At 39.8% G+C, this 27,861-nt stretch overlaps 1 protein-coding gene across 8 annotated transcripts; it reads right to left on the reverse strand.

Moving 5' to 3' along the window:
• Window positions 1-324: 324 nt before the first annotated feature.
• Window positions 325-27,612, reverse strand: LOC124134110 (inositol phosphoceramide mannosyltransferase 1-like). 8 transcript variants are annotated; one of them, XM_046498769.2, is made up of 3 exons: window positions 27,553-27,567; window positions 20,424-20,464; window positions 325-3,216 (listed from the first exon to the last, which is right to left on the reverse strand). In XM_046498769.2, exons 2-3 carry the CDS (start codon window positions 20,434-20,436, stop codon window positions 2,141-2,143), a joined length of 1,089 nt encoding a protein of 362 aa, XP_046354725.1. In that variant the 5' UTR covers window positions 20,437-20,464; window positions 27,553-27,567; the 3' UTR covers window positions 325-2,140. The 8 variants fall into 8 exon arrangements, with proteins under 8 accessions (XP_046354725.1, XP_046354724.1, XP_046354728.1 ...); XM_046498768.2 differs by lacking the exon at window positions 27,553-27,567 and adding an exon at window positions 26,527-26,637; XM_046498772.2 differs by lacking the exons at window positions 20,424-20,464; window positions 27,553-27,567 and adding exons at window positions 10,592-10,628; window positions 26,527-26,635.
• Between the last annotated feature and the right edge of the window lie 249 nt (window positions 27,613-27,861).

The following is a 27,861-nucleotide window of genomic DNA, read 5'->3' on the forward strand; positions in this document are numbered from 1 at the left end:
AACACATTCCGACTGTCAGTTTCATGATTTGGTAAGCGACGCTTTGATTGGTCAGATGAAAGGTCGTTCTGACGTCACCCATAATGGGATGTCCTCTGATCTTTGTTAAGCGATAGCATGGCATCTGACTGGGTTAGCAGCATAAAACCATCCTAAGTCTGGACAAGTACTAACAGCCACACATGTGCATGCGTATTGCTATATAAGTGTCAATCGTGAATGTCTCGTAGAACCCCATTTCAACTCACCTCACAGCAGGTGCAGGATTGTGGATGCGTTTAGTATGGCTGTGAATCCCAGAAATCAATAGCAACAAAACACAGATTTGGCTTTTGAGGTTTATTCAGCTAGATTCCTTCTGCTCAGGAAACAAAACACAGAAATTGATTTCAACATCAGAACATAAAAACACCATACAAACATGTAGACCAGAGCATGAAAACAACAACTGTTTGATTATCTATACACTGGTTGTCTCCTCAGTCTAAACAAACAGCAGCAAATGCATTCTTCATAAACATTTTTGCAAGATTATGAATTGGGTGTTAAATAAATGTGACAAAACCCTTTCAATAATCTTAAGAAACTGTACGATTCTGACTATACCAAAAACATGTATTTATGAATAACTATCAAATAGTGATGATCCTAGGTATCTTCCGAGCACCACGCAACCAACTGACATTTCATTAGGTGAGCATTTATCAAAACAATCAAATAAATATATATTATTCTGACAAAAGGAATAAAACAACTGGTTCCATTCAGCATGACAGATAGACACCATTGATCGTATCCAACTTGGCCACAGCCCATGGTTATCACAAGTGGTTAATGTGGAAAGAGAGGTGACAACTACGAGTCCTTGTCCTGCTGGAACTTCAATCGTCTCCAACTAACCAACTAGCGGCCATGTCGGACCCATTTTATCAAAGTCTTGTTTCCACCCTTGCCACATCAAGCCCACGTTCCTGTGCTAAAAATCAATAGTCCAATTAGAGAACGGTTCACAAAACCAACATCCATGACTAGTACACTGTATGAAAGTGAGTTACCGCTGCCTGTCTTTTACATCTTTTAAAGCACACCACCCAGGGCTTAAATACAGGAAGTCCCGGTATGTATTACAAGAATGAAACTACCCATGGTAAATCTGTTTAAAAACTGTGACGATGAAATTCCTATGATTGGTTGGTCCCCAGCCATGTTAACAATGGTTCACACAAACACACACACACAGAGATTATTATCCATTCTCAGTCCACTAGGTATTGTTTCTGGGCATTGATTAGCCTAGTGCTGACTTGCCTAAGACCAATGGTTTGATTCCCCACATGGGTACAATGTTTAAATCCTAAGTTGTTATTACTGGAATATTGCAAGAAGCATCATTAATCCCAACTCATGCACTCATTCAAAGACATAACAGTAGACGATGACATCACAATCTGTCTGTCTAAGAAATGCTGACTCAATCAATGACATGCACCAACCAAGTCAGCGAGCCTGACCACCCGATCCCATTAGTTGCCTCTAACAACAAGCATAGTCGCCTTTTACAGCAAACATGGGATGAGGTATACCATATTTCTCGATAATACCCTCAGTTACCAGGCTGAATCATATCCTGGACAGTTCTTCCACGGGAAAGGTTTGGCCTGGGCCAGTTCTGCCCCAACCCATAGCCAGATCCTGAAGGTTGAGACATGGCCCCGTAAAATTGTTTCCCCATGTCAATAGATGTTTGAAAAATAGGAAAGAATGAAAAGTAGAAAAGAACTGATCCATTACTAGATAGAACTGGCGTGGGCTGAACCTTCCCCAGTTCTTAACACCCCTGGATTGAGGTGGGGGATGTTCAGGGGTGTGGAGGAACAGGCCTAGGCTATTACTTCCCCAGGGAAGACATGGCCAGGGGGGAATGTTTCAGTCTGTTACACAAGACATACATTTCTTTCACTCTTTATCCATTGCGTTTAATTGCAAAGATACTAATTGGTAGAATTCCCTGCTTAAAAAGTATCAACTTCATAATCGATTTCCAGCATTTAATTGAGATCCCTGGGATTATTCACATGAATAAAACAGACAACACTCAGAAGTCATGATTGTACGTTTGACCGATTTTGATTGCCGCCGATCAGTGTGCGAGAGTGATATGTGGGTATATCTGAGCGCCTGGTACCAACACATGAATATCTACCGGTCCCTTCAGGGATAACTTGAAGTTAAGATAGGTGTGGATCCAGTGATGAGTAGTAAACGCATATTTGTCCGATCTTTCAACACCTTTCAGTTTAAGATGCATGCAAGCCTTCTTCTGCAAGGTGCTGATCTTATCAAAGTTGACACACTGCTGTCTCATCCAGAAATGTTTGGCTGGATCTATGGAGGGGAAGAAGTATTCCGCTGGTGCCAGGTATGTTCCATCCATGTGATTATCAGGATAATGGTGTGCGCTTAGAAACTGCCGATATGCAAACGTCATAAAATGGGGACCAGTAGAATCCAGAACGTTCCACATGTGGGAGAAAGAAGGGAGATAATCAATGACCATTTTCAAAAATGGATGTCCCTTACGACACGCGATAAAGGCATTGATGATTAGATGTTCGAAGTTGGAATCAAGAATGGAATGTTCGTATGGTTCCTGTGCAAGGATACATGAATACTTGAAGGTGATTGGATTTAACGGTTTTAAACTCTCTAGATCCATGTCCGCATAAACTCCCCCGTACTCATACAGAATGAAGTAACGTAATGCGTCTGCTCTACGAATTCCTTCCGAGTAGCTGTCAAACACTGGAAGAAAGGAAGGATACTTATCGGAAATGAGTTGCCGTGCACTCTCATCAGTCCACAGAATGTACGTCCATCCTGGGTGGTTACGTTGCCAGGTTCTCACCCATTTTTCAAACTTCCGGGGTATTTGGGTATCCCTCCATGTCTGATGGATGATTTTTGGAAATCGAGGTTGGCCACTGACGGGAAAAGTTTCCATTTCTTTGATACCGAGTGGTACGAAGTCATCGGAGATTGGGATTGAGAGGTCAGCAAAGTCTCCATGTTCTCGAATTTGTTCGAATTTAACGAGCCAGTGGAGGATGAATATCAATGTGAATCCAAACACGAGAGTCTTACAGGTAGACCGCCTTTTGTCTTCTCGGAGGAAGAGGCTGCAGCAAAGATTCAGCATCCTCAGGAGGCGATGTCGTGCTGGAACATAAACAAGTGAGTGAGTGAGTGAGTAATACACTATTTCAAGCAGTCATATCACGGGGATCAGCCTAATGTGGGAGGAAAGCATGAAGTGATGCAGGTCTTAGCCGAATATCTCTTTGATGAAACTCATAAGCACAGGAATGGTGCTGACAAACCCCGAAACATAATCAGGCGAATCTGATATTCAAACAAAGGATTACAGGTTTCTGTTGCAACTCTGGTCACCGAAATCAGAGACCATGTCATAGAGGCCCTCCATTATATGGTCTCTGCCGAAATGCAGCGCCTTTAAATTGATGGAGGAGCTCCCCCCTAAGTGGTTATCAAATAATGAAAACATGAAGCCATTTGGTTCTGTTTTGATTGAACTAGTTTTTAAACTAATATAATTAATTGAGACATTGATGATCATAGACGTTCGAAATGTTGTCAAAATTGCTTTCCATCATCTCTGATCTCTTCATACTGATTTGGGTTGTATTTATTTATTAGTTTAATTTGGTTCAAATGCAACAGCAAATGTCTTGGTTATTGTGAGTGAGTATTGTTTTACTGCACTTTTAGAAATTTCCCAGCAATATCACAGCAGGGCAGACAGTTGTCACATATTGTAACTACCGTATTTGACGTAATAAGCGCCCTGCTCTAATAAGCGCCCACGGCCATAATTGCTAATATATTGACTAGTGAACAATCCCAATTAGCACCCCTTCCGATTGATCAATGACTTATTTATTCGCGTATAATACACACTCGTGTGTTATATGCACCCTTAATTATGGGCAATGAAATTCTGGAAAAATATATTTGTCGTACATAAACATTTCAGGCTGTCAGCATAAACCACGAAATTTATCTCAACTCTGTTTTTTCCACCAAAATAATATTCTAATAAGAGCCCCCTATTTCTAATTTTGAGAGCGCCCTAGGCGCTTTTTACGTCGAATATGGTATGTGGTGATTTGAACCCAGGCCTTCGTTATGATGAATGAAGGTCTAAACCACCAGGCTACCAGGCAATTTTTATTATCGTCACATGAACCTCAATATTGACCAATTTGGCTGGTGATAAAAGTTGACCTGTTTACACAAGCCCTGTATACAAACAATATCATGTCAAGTTATTGTCAGAAAACAATCTAAATCCAAGGCTTATCACAGCCCTGATAGACTTGGGCTGGCTATCTGAAGCAAGCCTAAAGTACACATCACATGTCTCCCACCAGAGGACAAACTTAGGCTCCTTTAGATCCACAATATTTCTTATCTCGAGTGAATGACTTTTGACTTCGTTAATACTGACCAATGGCTATCAGACTTGACCAACAAATTGTATATGCCAACATGCAACATTTTTTTACATTTGTTGCATTTATGGCATGGAAAGTCCCGTTTTAGCACCATTGTCACACGACCTTGACCTACATGATATAGACATGTTGGAACCCATAATGCAACAAAATGAGTGCGAGTGAAAGTTATTACCATTGATTACTGGGAAACTAAGTCCACATTAACTTGCTTGTGACTACTTCGGCTGGTTATTGAACTAGACCTGCCTTTTGTGATTCATTAACGATTCCGAAAGAGAAATCTGGAAAAATCCATCAACATCTGGAATCCTAGAATATAACTGGTGTTGTCACCAGTGTATCTGATCCATAGGGGTATTACCAGTTGAGCTAATACTCTGATAAAGTGTCTGAGGGTGTTGGTAGGGTTTACCTTGTGTATATACATAGATCTATCTATCTATCTATCTATCTATCTATCAATTAGGGCTTCAACGAATACACTATGATGCGAATACAATTGGTTTCACGAATATTGGGAAATGAATACGAATATTAATTCACGAATACAATAACAAGTCAGCAGTTGATGTGTTGATTGTTATGTTCAGTGAAGCAAACTATTTGACATGGTTTGTTAATTATTAATATATTATAAATTTCTATACAGCACTTATCCAGGTGCTAGTATCTGCTCAAATGCGACAATGACCAGTGACCACAATACTGTACGATTGCATGTTCATAAATATTCGATTCTAGTGGCCACGAATAACGAATTCAATTCATGAATGGATACAGTTTGATTCACCGAATGCACAAGTGAATCGTAACAGCCCTACTATCTACTCCTCAGAAGAAGTTAAAGAAAACCTGATTCCTTCATATGAACTACATATTAACTATCGTCATATGAACAAATCGGGTGGTCTTTAACTTCTTTTGAGTAGTATATTTGCTGGGGACTCTCGGTGACACATTTTGGGGATTCAAGAACAGCAATTGGGATTCCAGGGTGCCCAAAATCCTTGTCTTTATACATGGGGATTTTCTTGTCTGTATACATAGGGATTTCCTTGTCTGTATTCATGGGGATTTCCTTGTCTTTGTATATGGGGTTTTCCTTGTCTATATACATAGGGATTTCCTTGTCTGTATACATGGGGGTTTCCTTGTCTTTGTACGTGGGGTTTTCCTTGTCTTTGTACATGGGGATTTCCTTGTCTGTATACATGGGGATTTCCTTGTGTGTATACATGGGGTTTTCCTTGTCTTTGTATATAGGGATTTCCTTGTCTGTATACATGGGGTTTTCCTTGTCTATATACATAGGGATTTCCTTGTCTTTGTACATGGGGTTTTCCTTGTCTTTGTATATAGGGATTTCCTTGTCTGTATACATGGGGTTTTCCTTGTCTATATACATAGGGATTTCCTTGTCTTTGTACATGGGGATTTCCTTGTCTGTAATACATGGGGTTTTCCTTGTCTGTATACATGGGGTTTTCCTTGTCTTTGTATATAGGGATTTCCTTGTCTGTATACATGGGGTTTTCCTTGTCTATATACATAGGGATTTCCTTGTCTTTGTACATGGGGTTTTCCTTGTCTTTGTATATAGGGATTTCCTTGTCTGTATACATGGGGTTTTCCTTGTCTATATACATAGGGATTTCCTTGTCTTTGTACATGGGGATTTCCTTGTCTGTAATACATGGGGTTTTCCTTGTCTGTATACATGGGGTTTTCCTTGTCTATATACATAGGGATTTCCTTGTCTGTATACATGGGGTTTTCCTTGCCTTTGTACATGGGGATTTCCTTGTCTGTAATACATGGGGATTTCCTTGTCTGTATACATGGGGTTTTCCTTGTCTGTATACATGGGGTTTTCCTTGTCTATATACATAGGGATTTCCTTGTCTGTATACATGGGGATTTCCTTGTCTGTATACATGGGGTTTTCCTTGTCTGTATACATGGGGTTTTCCTTGTCTGTATACATGGGGATTTCCTTGTCTGTATACATGGGGATTTCCTTGTCTGTATACATGGGGTTTTCCTTGTCTATATACATAGGGATTTCCTTGTCTGTATACATGGGGACTTTTTTGTCTGTATACATGGGGACTTTTTTGTCTGTATACACAGGGTTTTCCTTGTCTGTATACATGGGGATTTCCTTGTCTGTATACATGGGGATTTCCTTGTCTGTATACATGGGGACTTTTTTGTCTGTATACATAGGGATTTCCTTGTCTGTATACATGGGGACTTTTTTGTCTGTATACATAGGGTTTTCCTTGATAGTGTTGAAACTTAATGACTGAGTGAAGAAAATCTGACATGGCCTGTCCAAACATTTATTGCACTTCTGATAAGAACAGAAATTGTAGATAAATCTTAAATACATGTTTCAATATAACAAGCTTCAATCATTACAACGATACCCTTTCATCCCCTCTTTTTTTTCATTGCCTCTTATAAACCCTGCTTATAAACCCTGTACTTTTACGTGTAAGGGACACAATATTTTGTATCCAGTTAAGACCCTGGATTTTGGCTTGGTGCTGTTTTGAACAGTATTTCAGTCACATATAACATTGTGGGGCTAAATTATAAAAAAAGCTTTGTCGGTTGATTTATTGAAGAAGTAAGATCAGACACTTCCAACATTATTTTGGGACAAACCTTTAGAGTGTCACAAGAGCTGGTGCAAAGGATTCTAGGAAAAAGAAAAAAGGGAGTATTTTTGCAACATTGTTCACAACAACAATGTTAAGTGCAAACAGTAATGTCATGAACAAACTTCATACAGTCTTTACATTCACACACAGTTTAACCCTGTACCCTGTGGTTCTTAAGAAGATGATTTAAAATTTGCTTAAAACAATTTTTTAACACAAAAACTTTTGTAAAATCACCGACCTGAACAAAATGCCCCCAAATGAAGGAACCAGTCTGCCAGATTTCTGCTTGGTCAGTCAAGCAGTATCAGAGGAGGATGGTTAAATACAAAGGGCTTTTAACGACAAAGGTCAGATTCAGGGTTACTGGGGGTTAGTGGTGGGTCATATCTTAAAGTATTATGTCACAAGAAAGAGACCTAGCTCTTTTTGAAGTGGTGAATGTCCCTAGGCAAGTGGTGGGTGAATGTCCCTAGCCAAGTGATGGAGAATGTCCCTAGCCAAGTGGTGGGTGAATGTCCCTAGCCAAGTGATGGAGAATGTCCCTAGCCAAGTGGTGGGTGAATGTCCCTAGCCAAGTGATGGAGGAATGTCCCTAGCCAAGTGGTGGGTGAATGTCCCTAGCCAAGTGATGGAGGAATGTCCCTAGCCAAGTGATGGAGGAATGTCCCTAGCCAAGTGGTGGGTGAATGTCCCTAGCCAAGTGACGGAGGAATGTCCCTAGCCAAGTCGTGGGTGAATGTCCCTAGCCAAGTGATGGAGGAATGTCCCTAGCCAAGTGGTGGAGGAATGTCCCTAGCCAAGTGGTGGGTGAATGTCCCTAGCCAAGTGATGGAGGAATGTCCCTAGCCAAGTGATGGAGGAATGTCCCTAGCCAAGTGGTGGGTGAATGTCCCTAGCCAAGTGATGGAGGAATGTCCCTAGCCAAGTGGTGGAGGAATGTCCCTAGCCAAGTGATGGAGGAATGTCCCTAGCCAAGTGGGGGAGGAATGTCCCTAGCCAAGTGGTGGAGGAATGTCCCTAGCCAAGTGGTGGAGGAATGTTCCTAGCCAAGTGGTGGAGGAATGTCCCTAGCCAAGTGATGGTTGAATGTCCCTAGCCAAGTGGTGGAGGAATGTCCCTAGCCAAGTGGTGGAGGAATGTCCCTAGCCAAGTGGTGGAGAATGTCCCTAGCCAAGTGGTGGGTGAATGTCCCTAGCCAAGTGGTGGAGAATGTCCCTAGCCAAGTGGGGGAGGAATGTCCCTAGCCAAGTGGTGGATGAATGTCCCTAGCAAAGTGGGGGAGGGATGTCCCTAGCCAAGTGGTGGATGAATGTCCCTAGCCAAGTGGTGGGCGAATGTCCCTAGCTAAGTGGTGGAGGAATGTCCCTAGCCAAGTGGTGGGTGAATGTCCCTAGCCAAGTGGTGGAGGAATGTCCCTAGCCAAGTGGTGGAGGAATATCCCTAGCCAAGTGGGGGAGGGATGTCCCTAGCCAAGTGGTGGAGGAATGTCCCTAGCCAAGTGGTGGAGGAATGTCCCTAGCCAAGTGATGGTTGAATGTCCCTAGCCAAGTGGTGGAGGAATGTCCCTAGCCAAGTGGTGGAGGAATGTCCCTAGCCAAGTGGTGGAGGAATATCCCTAGCCAAGTGGTGGAGGAATGTCCCTAGCCAAGTGGGGGAGGAATGTCCCTAGCCAAGTGGTGGAGGAATGTCCCTTGCCAAGTGGGGGAGGAATGTCCCTAGCCCTACCTAGACAGAGGTAAATACATGTCACCTCTGTAAAGCCATAATGTAATAACAATAACACAAATTTGGACTTTAGAAGCAGACTTGGGGCCACAGATCCTCCTCTGAGCAGGTCCAGACAGAACGTTGACCTGCACATAGCCACAATCCCAAATCCTTCACAAAATACACATCTAAGAAACACTGTGGCAAGTAGATGGTTGTTTGTTGTTTAATGCCACACTCAGCAATATTCCAGCTATATGAAAGCGGTCTGTAAATAATCGAGTCTGGACCAGACAATCAAGTGACTGACATCGTGAGCATCGATCCACGCAATTGGGATACGATGACATGCATCAACCAAGTCAGCGAGTCTGACCACCCGATCCCGTTAGTCGCCTCTTACGACAAGCATAGTCGCCTTTTACGGCAAGCATGGGTTGCTGAAGACCTATTCTACCCCGGATCTTCACGGGGCGTAGACATATACATGATATAATTCCAACATGTGAGAAAATATCATACAAAAACACCAATATGACACATTACTTTAAAACAATATTTCTTCACTTCAACATGCTCAAAATTGGAAATACTGACAACAATAAAACGGAAATCAAAAACTTCATGAGATAGGTGTCGTGTTTTTGTGTTTTATGAGAAGATGGGATAGTGCATTTGCACTCAAGGAGGTGAATAGAAATACCGTACATCGTGATCTGTCCAAAAATCATTAATTCTAAAAAAGAAACCAAACTAGCTACAAAGACCAGATGCTCTGCTAGGACATCACCAATAGCGCTATATTACAGTCATTAATATACATTACATAGAACTAGTATGTGACATGTTAGATAGTTCTGACGGTTGCCGATCTCCCATAGGGTAGCAACTGTAATAACAAAGGAGTTTGAGTGAATTTGGTTTAATGCGCTGTAAACAGTATTTCAGTCGTATCATGACACCAGTTTGATGTGGGAGAAAAGCCCAAAGTGATGCAAGTCTGCATCAGGTGAAACACACTTGTTTGGATATGGTGTAGAACATATTAGCGAACCGGGACGCAAGCCCGTGATCATAGGTTACTGGCACACCTATAGGACACAATACTCAACAGCGAAATTCTGGAACCTCAAACAACTTGGACAGCTGTGCCAGCTGTGCCTGCTTAAATCATGGGAAATATAAGCTGTGTATAAGTATCGATATTGCTAGTAGTGCTTTACATATTGTGATACTTTATAATGCAGTTCATAAATAATACATGCATTCTCTCCAATATGACAACATAAATCAATATCATGCATGTTTGCTTGTTGTTTAACACCTCACTCAGCAATATTCCAGCTATATGACGGCAGTCTGTAAATAATCAAGTCTGGACCAGACAATCCAGAGATTGACATCATAAGCATCGATCCACGCAATTGGGATACGATGACATGCATCAATCAAGTCAGCGAGCCTGACCACCCGATCCCATTAGTCGCCTTTCAGCATGGGTTGCTGGAGACCTATTCTACCCCGGATATTCACAGGTCTGTAACAAAATGCAACAGGCATACAGATATTTTCAAGATGAAACAGAACATGCAAAACAAATTATTGATTAATCTGATGTGTACTAACAGAACAAACAAAGCCAACAAAACAATCACAGTTTGGCAGTACACTGCAATTTACCTTGAGAGCCCTTCTTAGCCAAGTCATGTAAGGCTGCCTGCAAAGTAAGCCGGTTCGTTTACTTTCTATATGGTTGCGACAGCTTTATGGTGGCCCTGTTTTCTTATCAGATATATATGGCATGCTTAATTTATGAAAATGCAGATGTGATAACGTTACCACAGTGAAAGTACTTAAAGTGTAATTATTCTTATCGGATTGTGGAGATGAGTTACATAAAGTGTATCACTGCACCTGGTGTCAACGATGTCCATTGGGGTTCTGTATAACTCGTTACAGGTGAGAGTATTTCACATACTCAATTCAATTCAATTCAGTTTATTTCCTAAGTGTATGCCAACGGCCCATAGTTACATTTGTATTACAATGGACGTGATGTACACAGCTGTTATTGTTGTGACAATAATGTACTACGAAGTGACATCGCTTGATAGATAAAGATAGCTAGACGTTCAATTAATTTACAATCAGTTGTAGACATAATGATATTAAATTTTTGTATGGTCGGATATTCATAAAATGTTTGTGGTAAGTGATCCATGCGTAGCTTGCAAACTAACAAAAATGATACTCGTCCTCCACATACCCAGCATTACAAACACAACATAGTCTTCTGTTAAGTGGGATATCAGCATATATCCCAGTTTCAACACACAGCTGATGCGAAAAACATCTAAACCGAGCTAGCGCCACTCTCAATTTACTGACGGTCACACAGCTAAGATACAACTCTGTACCAAACGATACCTTGAATAGAGAATACGAGAAAGATTTACTACCCTTTACCAGAAGACTATGCCAATCCTGTTCATAACTACATTTCAGACGCGACATAAATTCTGTCAAAAACGAATGAGGATGACTTATACACTGGTTTTCCCATACAGAGCCAAAACCCAAGCAGAACAATAAAGATTTACATTTTGATACCCAATTAATTTAACCCTTACTTTCTGCCTGAAGCATCATATAATAACATTTCTTTGGAAAGCGACAATCGAACATACTCAATAACCTTATCCAATAACCAATAACTCTTTAGTATGCATAAAGATATAATGGATACCGCCCACATTCACCTCGAACCATGTTGTTGGGTGTTGACGATTTGACACCCAGAAAGCACTTGCATGCCAATGTATGTGTAGTTTCCATTTCATCATTCTTGTGTAGACCCCAGACTTCGGAACCATAGAGCAAAATTGGGACTATTTTCATATCAAATATTTTAAAAGATAAGTCATATCGAAGAGGATGTAATTTTATCAATGACTTTAAAATTCCAAACATTGCTTTTTTCCCCTGTAGACCAGCATTAGAAAAATGACTTGACCAGGACAGGCTTCTCGTAAAAGTAACGCCCAAATATTTATAGGAGGACACACACTCCAACTTTAGACCTTTATAGTACCAAATCTCTTTTCTTGACAACACTCCACCTTTCTTAAAAACAACAACCTTGGTTTTATCCAAATTGACATCTAGATCATAATCATTACAATATTTTTCTAGAACATCAATACGCTTCTGAAGTCCACCTATAGTATCTGCAATTAAAATAATATCGTCTGCAAATAATAACAGGAATATCTCTGTAATATCAGGATGAAGTTGTATTCCTGGTCCAGAATTCTGTTCAACTTCAGCAGCTAGATTGTTAATAAACATCGAGAATAAAAGGGGGCTTAACACACAACCCTGACGTACTCCTCTTGGACACTGAAACATTTCAGAAAATGTATGTTTAAATTTAACACTGGCCTTAACAGCTGTATAAACAGACCGTATAGCTTTTATCATTTTGCCAGCGACACCTTTATTAGCTAGTACTGACCATAATTTCATCCGGTTTACACTGTCGAAGGCTTTTGCAAAATCGACAAACAAACCATATACCCTACCCTTACGCTTACTGATATATCTCTGGATAATACACTGTAATATAAAGATATTATCTATGGTGGAGTAATCATGACGAAAACCAGCCTGGGACTCTGCAATTTTACCATAGACCTCACACCAAGATGTGACCCTTCTGTTCAAAATAGAAGCATACAACTTACTCAGTGCACTAAGGACTGATATACCCCTATAGTTGGATGGGGAATGGATGTCTCCTCGCTTATGTATCGGAACAATAATTCCCAAAGACCAAGATTCAGGAAAGTATGCATTATCAAACAACTTATTAAACAACACTGTAAGATACGGGACATAAATATCATTCGCATATTTAAAAAATTCTGAAATGAGGTGGTCAATTCCTCCGGATTTATCAATTTTCAAAGAGTTGATGGCACAAAGCACCTCCTTTTGTGAAATGGGGGAGTCCAGAATATAGCAACTCATATCATCATGACTATCATTAATAGTCGTATCGGTGTTAACCATATCTTCATCTCTCGGATTGTCAAACACATCTTTAAAATGATCGACCCATTGTTCTAGTGATATGTTAGGTACACGAGTTGCCGCACTCTGAGATAATCCTCTTATGGTAGACCAGAAACATTTACTATTTGGAAGACTAGATAAAACCTTATTACGCATACATTCATTATAACTTTTCTTTTTATCACGTAATAAACTTGTATAAGTATTTCTTGATTTTAACTAACTAACTAAGGTGCTATCATTTTTAAGATGTCTATATATTCTGAGACACCTCTCTCTCTCCCACCTGTAGTACCGACACACGCTATCAAACCAGGGTTGTGTGTGACTGTCGCGAGACTTACAAGTCCTTTTCATGCACTGAGCAGCTGTACAAATGGCGTCCGTGAATGAGTTAATAGCACCATCTATATTATCTGGTAGTAACAGAGTACATTGTTCAAAACAATCTACCACATGTGGCAGTACAAGATTATCTCTGAACTGTTGTAGTTTCACCATGTCCCACACATAGTGGTAGTTTTCACCGCTGTCTCAACGGGAATCTCCGGGTCACGTGCTTGAAATGAACAAGATAGTGGAAGGTGTGAGGATTCTGCCCTCGACACAATATCAAATGTGTTACAGTGGAAGAATAGACTGTTGGATACAATAATGTAGTCAATTACACTGAAGCCTGAGTGACCGATGTAAGTATAATCACCTATACCTAAATCCGTAATTTCACATACTCATCACCTGGACATTCACAAATCAGAATCTGTTGTTTTCACCATTCAATTTTGTATTTATCTTCTTTCTAAAACCAAACCTGCTATCTTGAGTATTTAGGTTTCAACAAAAGGGTCCTCAATATAGTCTGTCACATCAAACACATCTCCACATTACACAAGATGTCTCGCTTATACCGATACTGTCGGTACAACCAGAGGTGTAAGGTGACCTAGGGTCATGCATGCAACAAGCATGTTTAACACTGCTATGTCACTGTTGTGAAACCGTAAATAGTTTGTTCTTACCCCCACTACAGAGCCATGTCAGTGGTCACAAAATTACATGCTAACAATGAAGCAAATATTTTTATTCGGACATGAAAAAGGATAAACTTGGTATTTTTAGGTGATTATTATTTGATAATAACCAACTATCATCATATGATTGTGTGTTCAATGAAAATAATTGTGAAAAACCAGGTGCCAAAATGATGGTTGACTGACTAAGCATGCTAAGCAGGTCTAAGGCTAACATTAGAATAATTTTAAAATAAATGTGAAAAACTCCCCAAATAAAAAATGATTTTGCATCAGTTATACCTGCCCCCAAAGGCATTTCCATCAACAGCTGCAGACTTTCAACAACGTCCACAAAACGAACAGGTACAGCCAGCCATGACCTTGATATAGTTCATGTCAGGTACATGTTTATTGCTTCAGTGCCCATGGATACGAAGTACAGGGTGTGGTGTCAACTATGCAGTGAATGTTAATGAACAATATCCTGCTCCCGTGAACAACACCTGCCTACTGTCAGAACAGGACTGTTTCCCAGGCTCACTAAGCTACAATAATAACGTTTTTAGTTTGGTGACAATGAGATGTAGCACCTAGGTACTCAATCAAACAGGAACACTTGCAACATCACTACCCACACTTCTCCACATTATTTGAGGACTATTTTGGGGAGTTTTTTTGTTTTGTCTCACACGATATCGTTGCTGATCAGGACATATTTCAGTTTTCCTGTAAGCAGATCCAAGTTGAAGCACACCTATCATGTTGGACGAAAGACAATGGACTCATTTTGGGCTAACAAATGCAAATTGTTTCCCGAATTGTGCTACATCTTTTGTATTACAAGTGGCCTATGACTGGGACAGGTAACTCGGGTGGTTCCTGAGTAGCTCATGGTTAGTCATGTGATATATATAATGACAAAAACTCACAATAGCTCAGTGGTTACACTACAAGTCGCTAATATTTGCATTTCTTTCTAACGATGCACACATTCCTTTTGACTTGTATATAGTTAAGTAAAGATAAAGCTTCAGTCAACTTCAGTGAACGCATGATCTGATCGTTTGATATATGGATGTAAATGGTTTTAGCCAGGGCTGCGGTAAAACAATCCCCTTTCAGACATTTTTGTTCCCAACTCTTGAGACCTGCAGTGAGTAGAGTCGGGTAATAGGGGGTGAGGTACCCGGGTAGTAAATTTGGACTCGTCCCAGCACTAAAGTGGCCCCTACCTTTTCCAATACGTTGCATTTGAGCTCGCACTAATTCCTGAATCATAGCTGTATATGAAGTACACACAGAGGCTAAACTAACTGTTATGTTCTTATTTGTCACATCATAAAACTTTGGAAGTACAGAGCTTGAAACTCCTATCTTCTTCTTTAAAGATTGTTTAATTTGTTTGTTGTTTAACGTCGCACGCAGCAATATTCCAACTACATGACTGGCTGAGATTGTTAAGTCCAGACTTGATTATTTACAGGCCACCTTCATATAACTGGAATATCACTGACAGTGGTGTAAAACAACCCATTAATGTGGCTCAATATTCTTTCTATGAATTTCTAATTCTTTAAAATAAAAACATAAACAAATAAAAATCATCAGCATGTCAATTCTCGCCATAAAAACTGAAATGTCATCTAAGAGATGAACTGCAGTTTCATAAAGAATGGAAACAAGATTTCTTTCTTTCTCTTTCTCCCCCTGACACACATCAAAGATTTCTTTCTCTTTCTCCCCAACATACATCAAGCTCCCTTGTCTATCCAGACAATTGCCATGCTTAATCAGTCTGCCATGTACGGTGCTATCATTGTAATCATAATATATTTCAGGTATCAATAAATTTATATGATCACAGTAATTGCTGCCTTTGAATATATTCTAGTCTGTCATACAGACCCTGAAACAAACATATCCAATACAGCCCATGCAAGTCTATAATGTTTGGCAAGTCTAGATTACTGCAGTATCAGACAATGAAGAAAGTCTCTCGGCTCCTTTTTATTATATTTATAACTATAAGTTAACAACTGGTTTTTTTCTGTAAAATATGTTCATTTCAGAGACTAGATGTTCGTCTAAATATCTTCATAAATTCATATTACTGAATTAGAATTGAATTGAATTTGTTAGAAAGGCTCCACACAATAAATGTATAACAACCTGTTTGATATACTATTATGTCTCTTGATGGAGAAAGGCATATGGATCTATACCAAAATGTCACTATAATAGTATATTATAGAAGTTGTTACCCATAAAGTGTGTCTGTTCTGAGATAAGTTCTACATGATGATGAAATACATCAATTTTCATTAGCTATTTAAAACTGTTAATGAAATATATAAACCATAACTGATTCAATACTGTAAATTGTCAGTTACTATGTCAGTCTTCAATACAAAGGTACATGGTAATACAAGTGACACACTTCATGGACAGCTACAAATTCGTCAAATTCAATGTACACGTACACGTGGACAAAAAGGTATTGACAGCATTCTTAATGAGACAAAAATAAGTAATAGATATTTTGACAGATACGTTATGGGGAGAGAGCAAGCTACCACCCAATGGTTTTGTCTTCATTCTCCATTTAAAACATGCTCACCCACTGCTGATCAACACGCACTCCTGAATGATGCCTGTGTTAGTCAATGAATGAGATTTTATAACTGTCCTGTTGCAAGCTGACAGTCATGTAATCCGTATTGCATGTAACACACACTGCTGAGGAATGTTGGTGATCAATACCCACAGATCCAGCAACTCCAAACCTGTACATCGAATAACAAAAAGAAGAGGGTCCCTACCCTGTAGATCAGTAATGAGGGTCTGTACAGGTGGCCACTCTAGGCAGATTTACAATACTGATTGTTGAAAGCGTGCGTTTGTATTTGTTGTTTAACGCTACGCTCAGCAATATTCCAGTTATACGACTTCAGCCTGTAAATAATAGGGTCTGGATAGATAATGCAGCGATTGACATCGGTGTACCGTTTTGGGATATGATGACATGCATAAACCAAATCCAGTCAGTATCTAGTCATGGTTACTCAACCACACCCAAACCTGTATCTTTGAAAGGGTTTTAATGTGTGCAGCTACTTGAACACTGTCTGCCTTTACTGTAGAATGACCTAGCAGGGGGTTACAGGGTGAACTACAAGGTAGAAATCAGTGTACCCAAGCAAGCGTTAACTTAGTGTGATTTATTACTATAGTATAATACAGCAGGATGGAGATTATACTGTTGGTGTACACACAACACAACACATAGAATTCAACTATTGTTTTCAAATAATAGTTTTTTTAAACTTAATCACCAGTTTATTCAGGTGAGGCCCTGAAATTAAAAGGATGAAAACAGACTGGGCACAGATCGAGGCCTCGAACATGTCGTGGAAGGAGAAGACTGCAAGCTGAAACAAATCCTTCCATGTTTCCCCAGCTGTATTTGAGATGGCATGCAACATGGTAAGTGGAGCTTTGGAAAAGCATCAAATTTTGGTAATATGCTTTTTAACATTTTTTCAACTGTTAATTTGTCCCATCAAAATATCTCAAGAGTCTATTAAAGGATTAATTCGCTCACATTCATTTGAATGTTTTAGGTCAGACAATTGTATTGACAAGCCTGTCATGCCTACAGTTTGAAAGAAAAGTAACAATCAGAAAGAGAGAAAAAGGGTGCCAGTAAGTGTGTGTGTGATTGTGTGTGATTGTGTGGTGTTTGTGTGTGGTGTGATTTTTGTGCATGGTGTGTGTGTGCATGTGCATGTGGTATGTGCATGTGTGTGTGTGTGCGTGTGTGTGGTTCTTGTGTGCGATGTGTAGTCTGTGTGTTGCATATGTGTGTCTGTGCATGCGGACGTGCGCGCGTGCGTGCATGCTTGTGGTGTGTAATTGAGCAGTGTGTGTGATGGTGTGGAGTGTGTGTGTGGTGTGATTGAGTGTGTGTGTGCGTGCATGCATGTGGTGTGTGATTGTTGGGTGTTTGTGAGTTGGGTGATTGTTGTGTGTGTGCATGTTTGTTTTCAACTGTTAATTTGCCAAATCAAATATCTCAATAGTGTGTGTGTGTGTGAGAGAGATTTTGTGCAGTGTGTGTGATTACACTGTGTGTTAATGTGGTGTGATTGTTGTGTGTGTGTGTGTGTGTGTGTGTGTGTGTGTGTGTGTGTGTGTGTGTGTGTGTGTGTGTGTGTGTGAGTGTTTGGTGTGTAGCTTGTGTATGCGGTGTGTGTGTGTTCATGTGTGTGAGATATGTTTGTTCGTGTTGTGTGTGAGTGTTTGTGAAGTATCATGGTTGTTGTTGTGTGTGTCTGTGTGTAGCATGTGTGGTGTGTGTATGTGGTGTTTGTGTGTCATGTGAATGTTATGTGTGTGCACGTGTGTGGTATGTAGTGTGTGTGTGAGTATATGCGTGCATGTGTGTGTGTGTATATGCGTGCATATGTGTGTGTGTGTGTGTGTGTGTGTGTATGCGTGTGTGCGTGTGTGTGTGTGGTATGTATGTGTGTGTGTGTGTGTGTGTGTGTGTGTGTGTGTGTGTGTGTGTGTGTGTGTGTGTGTGTGTGTGTGTGTGTGTGTGTGTGTGTGCGTGCGTGTGTGTGTGTGTGTGTGCACACCACCATCCTACAGCAGTAACATTCCTGAATGTGGTGTAAAATAACAAACAAATGGTAAGGTAAATAAAGACCGTCGCCAGATGGAAAGCTAAACATGCATACATGCCATGTACAGGACAAGACGACTTCCATATAAAGCCAGCCACCGAGCAACTACCAACACCAGGTTTGTGGCTTCAAAGAGATCATGTCAGGTACATATACTTATTTGTTTGTTGTCTTACTTGGCACTCGGCAATATTCCAGCTACATGACGGCAGTCTGTAAATAAGCGAGTCTGGACCAGACAATCCAGTGACTGACATTATGAACATCGATGACATGCACCAACCCAGTCGCTGTGCCTTTCAGCTCACCACAGCTTTTCAAAACAATAGGAAATACTCTTCTCGATTGTTGAGCAGTATATTATCAAGAAGACTGAATACTATAATGGTCTGACTGGCCATAACAAACACTTTCTGTGCTGGTGAAGATCAGTGCTTACAAAACACTAATTAAACATGTTAGTAGAAACAGGAGAACACAACCGAAAACATGACATACAATGCTTGTAATAATATGCTACATAGGCAGGGAGGGATGTACATAGCACTCATAGTCATAGCACTCAGGGGTTTCGTAACAGACAATACATGACAAATCCTCTGTTAATTATTACCATTTCTAGAATCAGAATTTTATTTGTTTACCCATTTCAGAAAAATATATTCTTAGAACATTGTGGGCAGAGGTTTTACCTAAGGGCCAATATGGATCCCTGAGCACAACTATGTCAGATATGATTTGTTTCTTAATGAACTGTCAAGGTCAAGGCCGGTTTATAATGAAGGAGCAACACCCCCAACCATACCCAAGATATCGTGCAGAGGATGAGCCTGAGGTCTGCTTACAAGTCAGTGACGTGAGCGATGAACCCATTTCTGGTGTCCCCCGCCGTGATATTGCTGGAATATTGTTAAAAGCGGCGTAAAACCAAACTCACTCACTCACCTGAGTGATGAAGATGCAATGTTGACAACAGCCTTAGAAATTCTTTTTAAAGACAAGTCCAGAGAACAAAAAGAAACTTTATTTCGCTAGTCCTCAGAGTTTGTAACTGGCCTTTTTGAACGAGACAAAAATGTCAACTATGTTTACATTTTCTATCAGTTTTATTCAGTTCCAATTTGTAGGAAAATCAAGCATTGAGAAATGGACAGGGGTTGATTATTGGTCAAATCTAGCTAGTACAGAGCTCATTTCAAACCAGCGTTTTTTGTTAAAATCCCTCTGGATTTTCACTAGTCTCTGCAAATAGTCAAGTATAGATCAGACAATCCAGTGATTGACATCATGAGCATTGATCTACCCTCGGATACTATGACATGCATCAAGTCTGACCACCCGATCCCGTTAGTGGCCACATTAGACAAGCATGCATTACTGAAGACACAATTTAGTGGTCTGGGCAAGCGAACGAGCATGAATTTTCAAAGGCTGTGACAATGCATGTTATCTAAGGCTCCATGAATATTTGCATCTATTGAAAACTCAAGACGCACTGAAATGTGTTAAATAGTAGAATGAACTGAACTGAACCAGTGTGAACTGAACTGAACTGAATCCTGGAAATTTCAGAAGTTTACTATATCACATCCACCTATAAAATCACCTTAAACCATACATTCAACCAATCTGTGAAATCCCTGGACATGGGTTAATGTTAGGGGGCTACTCCAAGTGCAGGTTATGTCTCCAAAGTCACAAACACTACCAGTCAGCATGCCATGACAAAACAAAGTGTACCTTTCACGGCCATGGTGGTCACTACCTCTCTTGCTACTACACTGCAATAGAGAAACCCAAGACAATCAACAAGTAGGACCTCATTCTATATACTGATGTATATCACGGCCATGGTGGTCACTACCGCTCTTGCTACTACACTGCAATAGAAAAATCCAAGACAATCAACAAGTAGGACCCCATTCTATATACTGATGTATATCACGGCCATGGTGGTCGCTACCGCTCTTGCTACTACACTGCAATAAAAAAATCCAAGACAATCAACAAGTAGGACCTCATTCTATATACTGATGTCAGCCCCAGGGCTAAGCTGAATGTACGTATGGAAGTTCCAACACCTGCGAGTGAGTTGGGTTTTACGCCACTTTCAACAATATTCCAGTTAGATCATGGTGTTTCAGCTTGATGTGGGAGCACAGCCTGAAGTGATTCAGGTCTCAGACATTTACAACTTTGGTGAAACCCGCAAGCATGGGTATGGTGCTGACAAACCTAGAAACATAAATAACGGCACAGTTTTCTGGCACTCCGAAGGGATGCAACTCTGCACAGTGAATTGCAGCACCTTAAATTCACGCTAAAGATACATTACAGTGGAACATGGATCTAACGAACTACAAGGAACCAGACAAATCAGTTCGTTATATACGTTTTCCCTCGGAAACGTCCGCCATCTTGGATAAAACAAAACACAATACATGTAATTGCAGCATTGACTTGTATTAGCAGTGATCACTTCATAGCACTCAATTGATAACATTTTATAACATTCATTTAATAACATTAAATTCATAACATTTTTCAAATATTGTTATCAAACTCTTCTTTCTATTGCCTGCCATGTTAGCATATGCAAGTGAACTGACACATGGACACAATCTCGTAAAATTTATATGTTTAATGATTGTTTTACAGACAAGATTACATGTACAGGTAAAATTAACACAATGCAAGTTTAACAAGGGCGATCCGTTACCGCTGATTGTGTTGATTCGCCACGATTGCGTACAGCCAATGGACACTGAGTGAGATTTCTCAGTTCGCTATACACATCACTAATTAGTGGTAGATGGGCTTGTCAGTGATCAGATATCAGTTCGCTGTATCCATTAGTTCACCGTAGTGAGTTTGTTATATACGTAAATTTTATATGATATTATACAGGAGATAAATCGGGTATTTTTTAACAGTTCGTTGTATCCGTTTGTTCGCTATATCCATGTTCGACTGTATTCTAATTTCTTTCTTTCATAAATTTAAAACATGGCGTAAGAAACATAGAAATTGAATCTCAAGAACTATGAATACTTTGGTGTGTAAAGTGCATTAGATTGGATTTAAACATTTTGTTGGTAGGAGGACAATACTGAATAACATCCTTGGTCCAAAGTTCAAAGGGTTTACAACAATACACATTATTGATTAGTATCTGACAATAAAGGTATGAGGAAAACAGGCAATGATGAATAGGGTTGCGACCAGGTACGAAAACTGAACTCGAGTACCCGGCAGACAATACCCGAACCGGACTCGAGTACCCGTAGTTCAATGTTGTCCCACTTGTTTGTAATGCTTTTGCGAATAAAAGGTCATCAAACATCTATTGATCTATTCTAAGGTTTTATGTTTTTTTATTAAATGCCTGCATGGCTTACCTAAAACATTTGAACGTTTGTCCGCTTTGTTGTCCATTTAGAAGTGACTTACGAGTTACAAAAAAGTTACTGAAAATTGGACTCGAGTCCTAAGCTACCCAACCGGTTATCGGGTACTCGAGTACCCGTCGCAACCCTAATGATGAATAATAATCAACACTAGCAATAGGAGATAAACAAACTTGGTTTTCAATGTAGAGCTGGGTTACCTTTAGCATGTTTAGAATTATCCTTGTTAATTGAATTTGGAACGGAACGCGCTGTTAAATTTTTGTCTCCTTAGGGCACAGGTAAAACATTTAGTCCAATGGGTGGTCAATACAGCGGTCAGGTGAAATACATTTATATGCTAATGAAATACAATATTTAGGTTAAGTCTAACTTGTCGCTGAGAAAACAGCAAAATACACCAGTTCAGCATGCGTTTGATGCAAATCTCAAACTGTAATATTTTTTACAAAGAGGATTTTATCTGAAAACTTTAATGTTGTATATACATGTAACACGTTTATTTTTATATATAATATAGCTACGCGATAAATCGCAAAGAACAATGAAGAACGAAGCAAGGTTTATTTCACGATAAAACATTGTTCTTTCATGGCGTCAATTCTGGAGATTCGAACATGAGTTCAAATCTTGAAGACATCATAAATTGGACGATGTTATTTTTGAGAGTGAAGTATCTGGTGACTTGTTCCCCATAGGTGTAGTTGGGCAACGCAGACAAACACAATGGCCGAACGATTGCATCCATAAGTGGGACAGCTATGAGATCGGTTTTGGGAGAACAAGTACAGACAACCAATGTGAAAATTGTGAGAATCTAGGGGAAATACCAAACCTAACCCCCCTGTTCATAAAATAGACTTGTCCGACATTGTCGAGGTCAGATTGTATTCAGGGAGTCATTATTTAAAAACAGGTGAATATTTTTAAGCTTGTACATTTAATCAATATCCGTAAAGATGGTGCACATACTGTTGATATCTCATATGAGAAATAAAAGACTCGTTGTCATTGTTTATCGTACAATAAACACTGCTCGGAGAATAAAAAATGAGGGGCACAGCGAGTCGTTTATTTCTGAAAAAGAGTTCAAAAGCTAAATTAACAGTAATCAATTACTCTCGACAAGCATGTGTAGTTCATGCAATCATACATTGTCAGTGTTCTCGCTGGCTCTTGATACTGCCAGTCCCGGTGGACGTTTAGAGTTACCAGTCCCCTTAATTTTCGTCAGTCTCAACTTTCAACAAATTAAAAAACATATGAAAATTACCTGGTTATAAATCTTTCACCATCATGTTCAATGCAATGATCCCAATTGCGTGGATCGAAGCGCATGATGTCAATCACTGGATTGTCTGGTCCAGACTTGATTATTTACAGATCGCCGACTTATAGCTGGAATATTGCTGAGTGCGGTGTTAAACAAACAAACTTCATCTCTGAAGAAACTTAGTTAAATCTACACGTCATTAACATAAAGTTCAGTCACAATTTTCAGTTCTTTTTTTTAAGATTTCAAGATGAAGTCACTACACATATGTTTTTAACCTTGAAGCAAAGCGAAATGTTATTTCCTTGCACTAAAACTCGACAAGAGGAACCATGATGGAAACTGACAAACTGACTTCATTCGAAAAATATACTTCTATGAATTATACAGATTTATAAGCATGATAAGGTACTTTATTTGCCGGTCCACAGGGACTGGCAGTCACATGAATTACCGTCCAAGCCTAATTTTACCAGTAAAAAAATGGTAATATTACAATTAAACGAGAACACTGTTTGTCAGTATTATTGAAACACCCCATGCAAAGTAACCTGCCTTGTCAAAGTTGACAAGGCAAGAGAAATAAGAAAGGCATATGTTGGGTTCAAGGTCATAGGTGTGGCAGGACTTGTGGGCTGCCCTAAGCTATTATTATAATGAATTATATTTGGCAACTTGAGTTACCAGCAAGCAGCAGCAGCAGCAGCAATGGGCAACTATGTTGCCAGCAGCAAAATACTAAGTTTCTGCTGAAAAGCAGACATGAATTAAGTTAAGCCTAAAGGTTCCCATCCGCTGAGAAGCAGAGGGACTGAACAGATTCCCGCTGATGAGCAGGGACCTGATAATTTTGATGATTACTTGGTGATTAAGTAAGTATTTACATTTGTAGCCCACAAGAACCACGCCCACCTATAACATTTATTGAATAAATAAGCAATATACATAGTTTTCCCTGAGCCATATATGTACACAAGATTGATTAGAGAGAATATGAATGTGGCAGGCTAGGGGTAGGGTGGGTGGGAACCAAAAGTTGAGAATTGCTGTACAAAATTGGGTACATAAAATTTTGACAGAACTAACGGATGATGGTGATGAAGCAAGAGAAAGTTTGATGACATCATAGGAAGTAGAATTATGACGTAAGTGGCGGGAGATTGTAAGAGGAAATGACGTAAGGAGATAAACAAAGAGGTGCATTATGGTTTCAATAAACCCATTAAGTGAGAAGCACTAAATGAAATTATGGGCCCTTAGCCTTTTAACTGTCTGTTTGATCACTGTAGACGTGCCTACAGTTATTACCCTCTGTCCTGTGATGACAGAAGAGTTGATACTGGATATTGGAGAACTTCTCGCACAAGTTTGTTTGTTTGTTTCAACGCTGCACTCAGCAATGTTCCAGCTGTAGTATGGAAGTTAATTTAAGGTACCGACGTTACTACAATATCTGAAACACTATTGGACCTACTCCAGTCAAAGTTGGTATGAGATTATTAAACAGTCATACATAACTGGATATTACATTTAAAAACAATCGGTGCATGAATAAAAAATCTGTCTATATAGCTGTCAATATATTTCACCAACAACCAGACCTGTTCGTCACGGGTGGAACGAGCATTCATTGTAACAGCCATTTGCGTAATGCTATCCCTGCGTCACAAGGCCATATGACACAGTTGAACCAGTCCATAACCACCCAGGATTTATCAGGCAGTGCTAAGAAGAGCTGCTCCTCAACATACGCAGTGAAAACCTGACTATTCATCTTGGTACGGTAGTCTCTGCCATCTGTAGATCTGGATCTGAACACTAGATCACACCCAGGGAGTACACCTCTGTGGGAGCCTGCATGGAGGACAATCAGGCGCTCCCCTTTACCAGGGGGGATCTTGCGCTGTGTCTCTCTGGTATCTGGGTGAGACCATTGGTAAGTTAACCCAGGCTCATAGCCTTCTTCTCGTTTCTTTTTAATAGTGCGCAAATAATTGATACGCAAACGAATGATATCTGGTCGTTCACACATTGCTAGTTTCGACTCTTTCGTCTTATTGTAATGATATCCAAATTTGGAAAGGAGTTTACAAATGGTCCATTTGGAAATATCTAAGTCATGCTTTGTAAGGAGAATTTGTTTTAGTTTTCGTGTTGAAATAAATTCATTTTCTCGTGTTAACTGCCGAATCACGTCCCTGACAACTTTCTTATCACAGGAATCTAACTTTAATTTCCTATCCTGTTTTGAGATACCCCCTAAAGGATATGCAGGGGAGCATGTGTTTTTATGAGAGTTCAAAATGTTAACTACGGTTTGTTTTGGAAGCTGTAACGCATGAATTGTTCTTTTCATGTACTTTGAAATGTCAAAGAAGGGCGAACGTCTTTCACTTTCAGCCTTAAAGTATTCAAATATTTTAACAACGAAACATTTCGCATCAGCGGAAAGATGCTTGCGCTGAGACATGAAATCTAATGCTAACACCGTATTCGTACGTGCGTGATTCCCGTGCAACCTTTCGAGGTGAGTTGATTGGTTCAACTGTGTCATATGGCCCTGTGACACAGTGTTAGCATTATGCAGATGGCTGTTACAATGAATGCTCGTTCCACCCGTGACGAACAGGTCTGGTTGTTGATGAAATATAGGCCTAGTGATAGCTCAATAGACAGATTTTTTATTCATGCAGTGATTGTCTTTAAATGTAATATCCAGTTATGTATGACTGTTTACCAACTTTGACTGGAGTAGGTCCATTAGTGTTTCAGATATTGTAGTAAACGTCGGTACCTTAATTAACTTCCAGACTATATATGACGTCGGTCTTTAAATAATTGAGTCTGGGTCAGACAATTCAGTGATCGATGTCAAGAGCACCGATCCACGCAGAGACCATTTATATTTATCGGTATATGGTCTCTGATCTACGCAATTGGGATACGATGACATGCATCAACCAAGTCAACGATCCTGACCATCCGAACCCGTTAGTCGCCTCTTACGACAAGCATGGGTTGTGGAAGTCATATTCCAACACGGATCTTCACGGGTGTCTCGCATAAGTCGCTGTCAAACGAGGCCTATTCTCCGATGAATCAGAATCAAACTGTTTTTCTATCTTGTGTAATTGCGTGGAAGATATATAAATCAATTAATTACCAGTATCAGCGGACCGCATTGTGAAATGTCAAATCAAAATACAACGTTGAATGTATTCTTCATGTTCCAGCTTAGCAACATGTTCCGGAAGTGCCCCACGATGTTCTGTACCGAAACGGCAAAGTGCCAAAACGGCATATAGATTAAAACGGTCCCAAGCAATGACTAAAACGGAATGTTCTATGCACAATACTTCTCAACAAGCAAGAACCCATTTAAACTTTAAAACAAAACACGCCGCTGATTACTTTCTCCAACATGTACATAATATCTATTTGCAAGTATAATTATATTTTTTGGTTGAAAAATTAGATTCCCTCGGCAAGCCTAAGAGTTTAAACTTTTATCGACTCGTGTCATTGAAAGAATGATTTTGGGTGATAAATACTGATTGAAACAACTGATTTACATCTAACACAAATACCAAGTGGTAAGATGAGTTTTATCCGCTTCAAAAACATTATGTTAGTACATACACAGTTACATGAGCTATGACGACAACGATGACCTCAAAGCTGCAGTGAATGGGTATTTCAGGGTGGCTTTAGAAAATTTCTTCCTGACTGGAATTGAAAAGCTTCACTATTGATATAGAAGTGTCTTGAAAAGCAGAGAGATTATGTTGGAAATTAAAATTGGAAACACTTTCACATTTGTTGATTTGCATAACACGTGACCGGACTTTTCTCTTGTTTGTTTTCCTAGATGTGTAGTGTGGTAGACGTGTCAAAAATGAAACAGAAGAAAAACATATGCAATATCCTGAATGGACTGTGTGAGATGTGACGAATCGCCACATGGTGCTGGCCTGTGGCAGAGGTATATTCGGACCCCGTGGTACCGCGGCATTCATCGTATCGCGGCATTTGTGATTTCCGATAGTTCACGCGGGACACGCCTAGCTCTTAGCGGCTGTCTATTAATGCAAATCAGTAACCAGGAAGTGCTCACTTCGTGCACAATTTCAATTTCCTCGGAATGTTCCGTCTGCTGTAAGTAAGGAGTTATTAATGCGTTGATACTTACTTCTGGCATCATTTTTGATATTGCCTTACCCCCATCTATCAATGGCCAACGATATAACCCGCCGTTCCCCAGTAAACTTTCTCTATCGACCTGAACTAGATCATCTGCATATTCATGGCGACTAATAAGGTAACGGAAGTTACGTAGTCTGCACATTTTTTCCCGCTCAGTGCCCAGAATCTATTGGAAGATCATAAGGGCCATAATGCCAAACTTAGAAATACGTTCTTCACTAGTTGCCAAAAGATAAATACATACTTTGGGCATACTAGGAGTGCTTTTTATATAGTTATTGTTGACTCTTGACAT

Source organism: Haliotis rufescens, unplaced genomic scaffold, assembly GCF_023055435.1.
Source record: "Haliotis rufescens isolate VD_foot unplaced genomic scaffold, xgHalRufe1.0.p SCAF_1, whole genome shotgun sequence".
Lineage (NCBI taxonomy): Eukaryota > Metazoa > Mollusca > Gastropoda > Lepetellida > Haliotidae > Haliotis > Haliotis rufescens.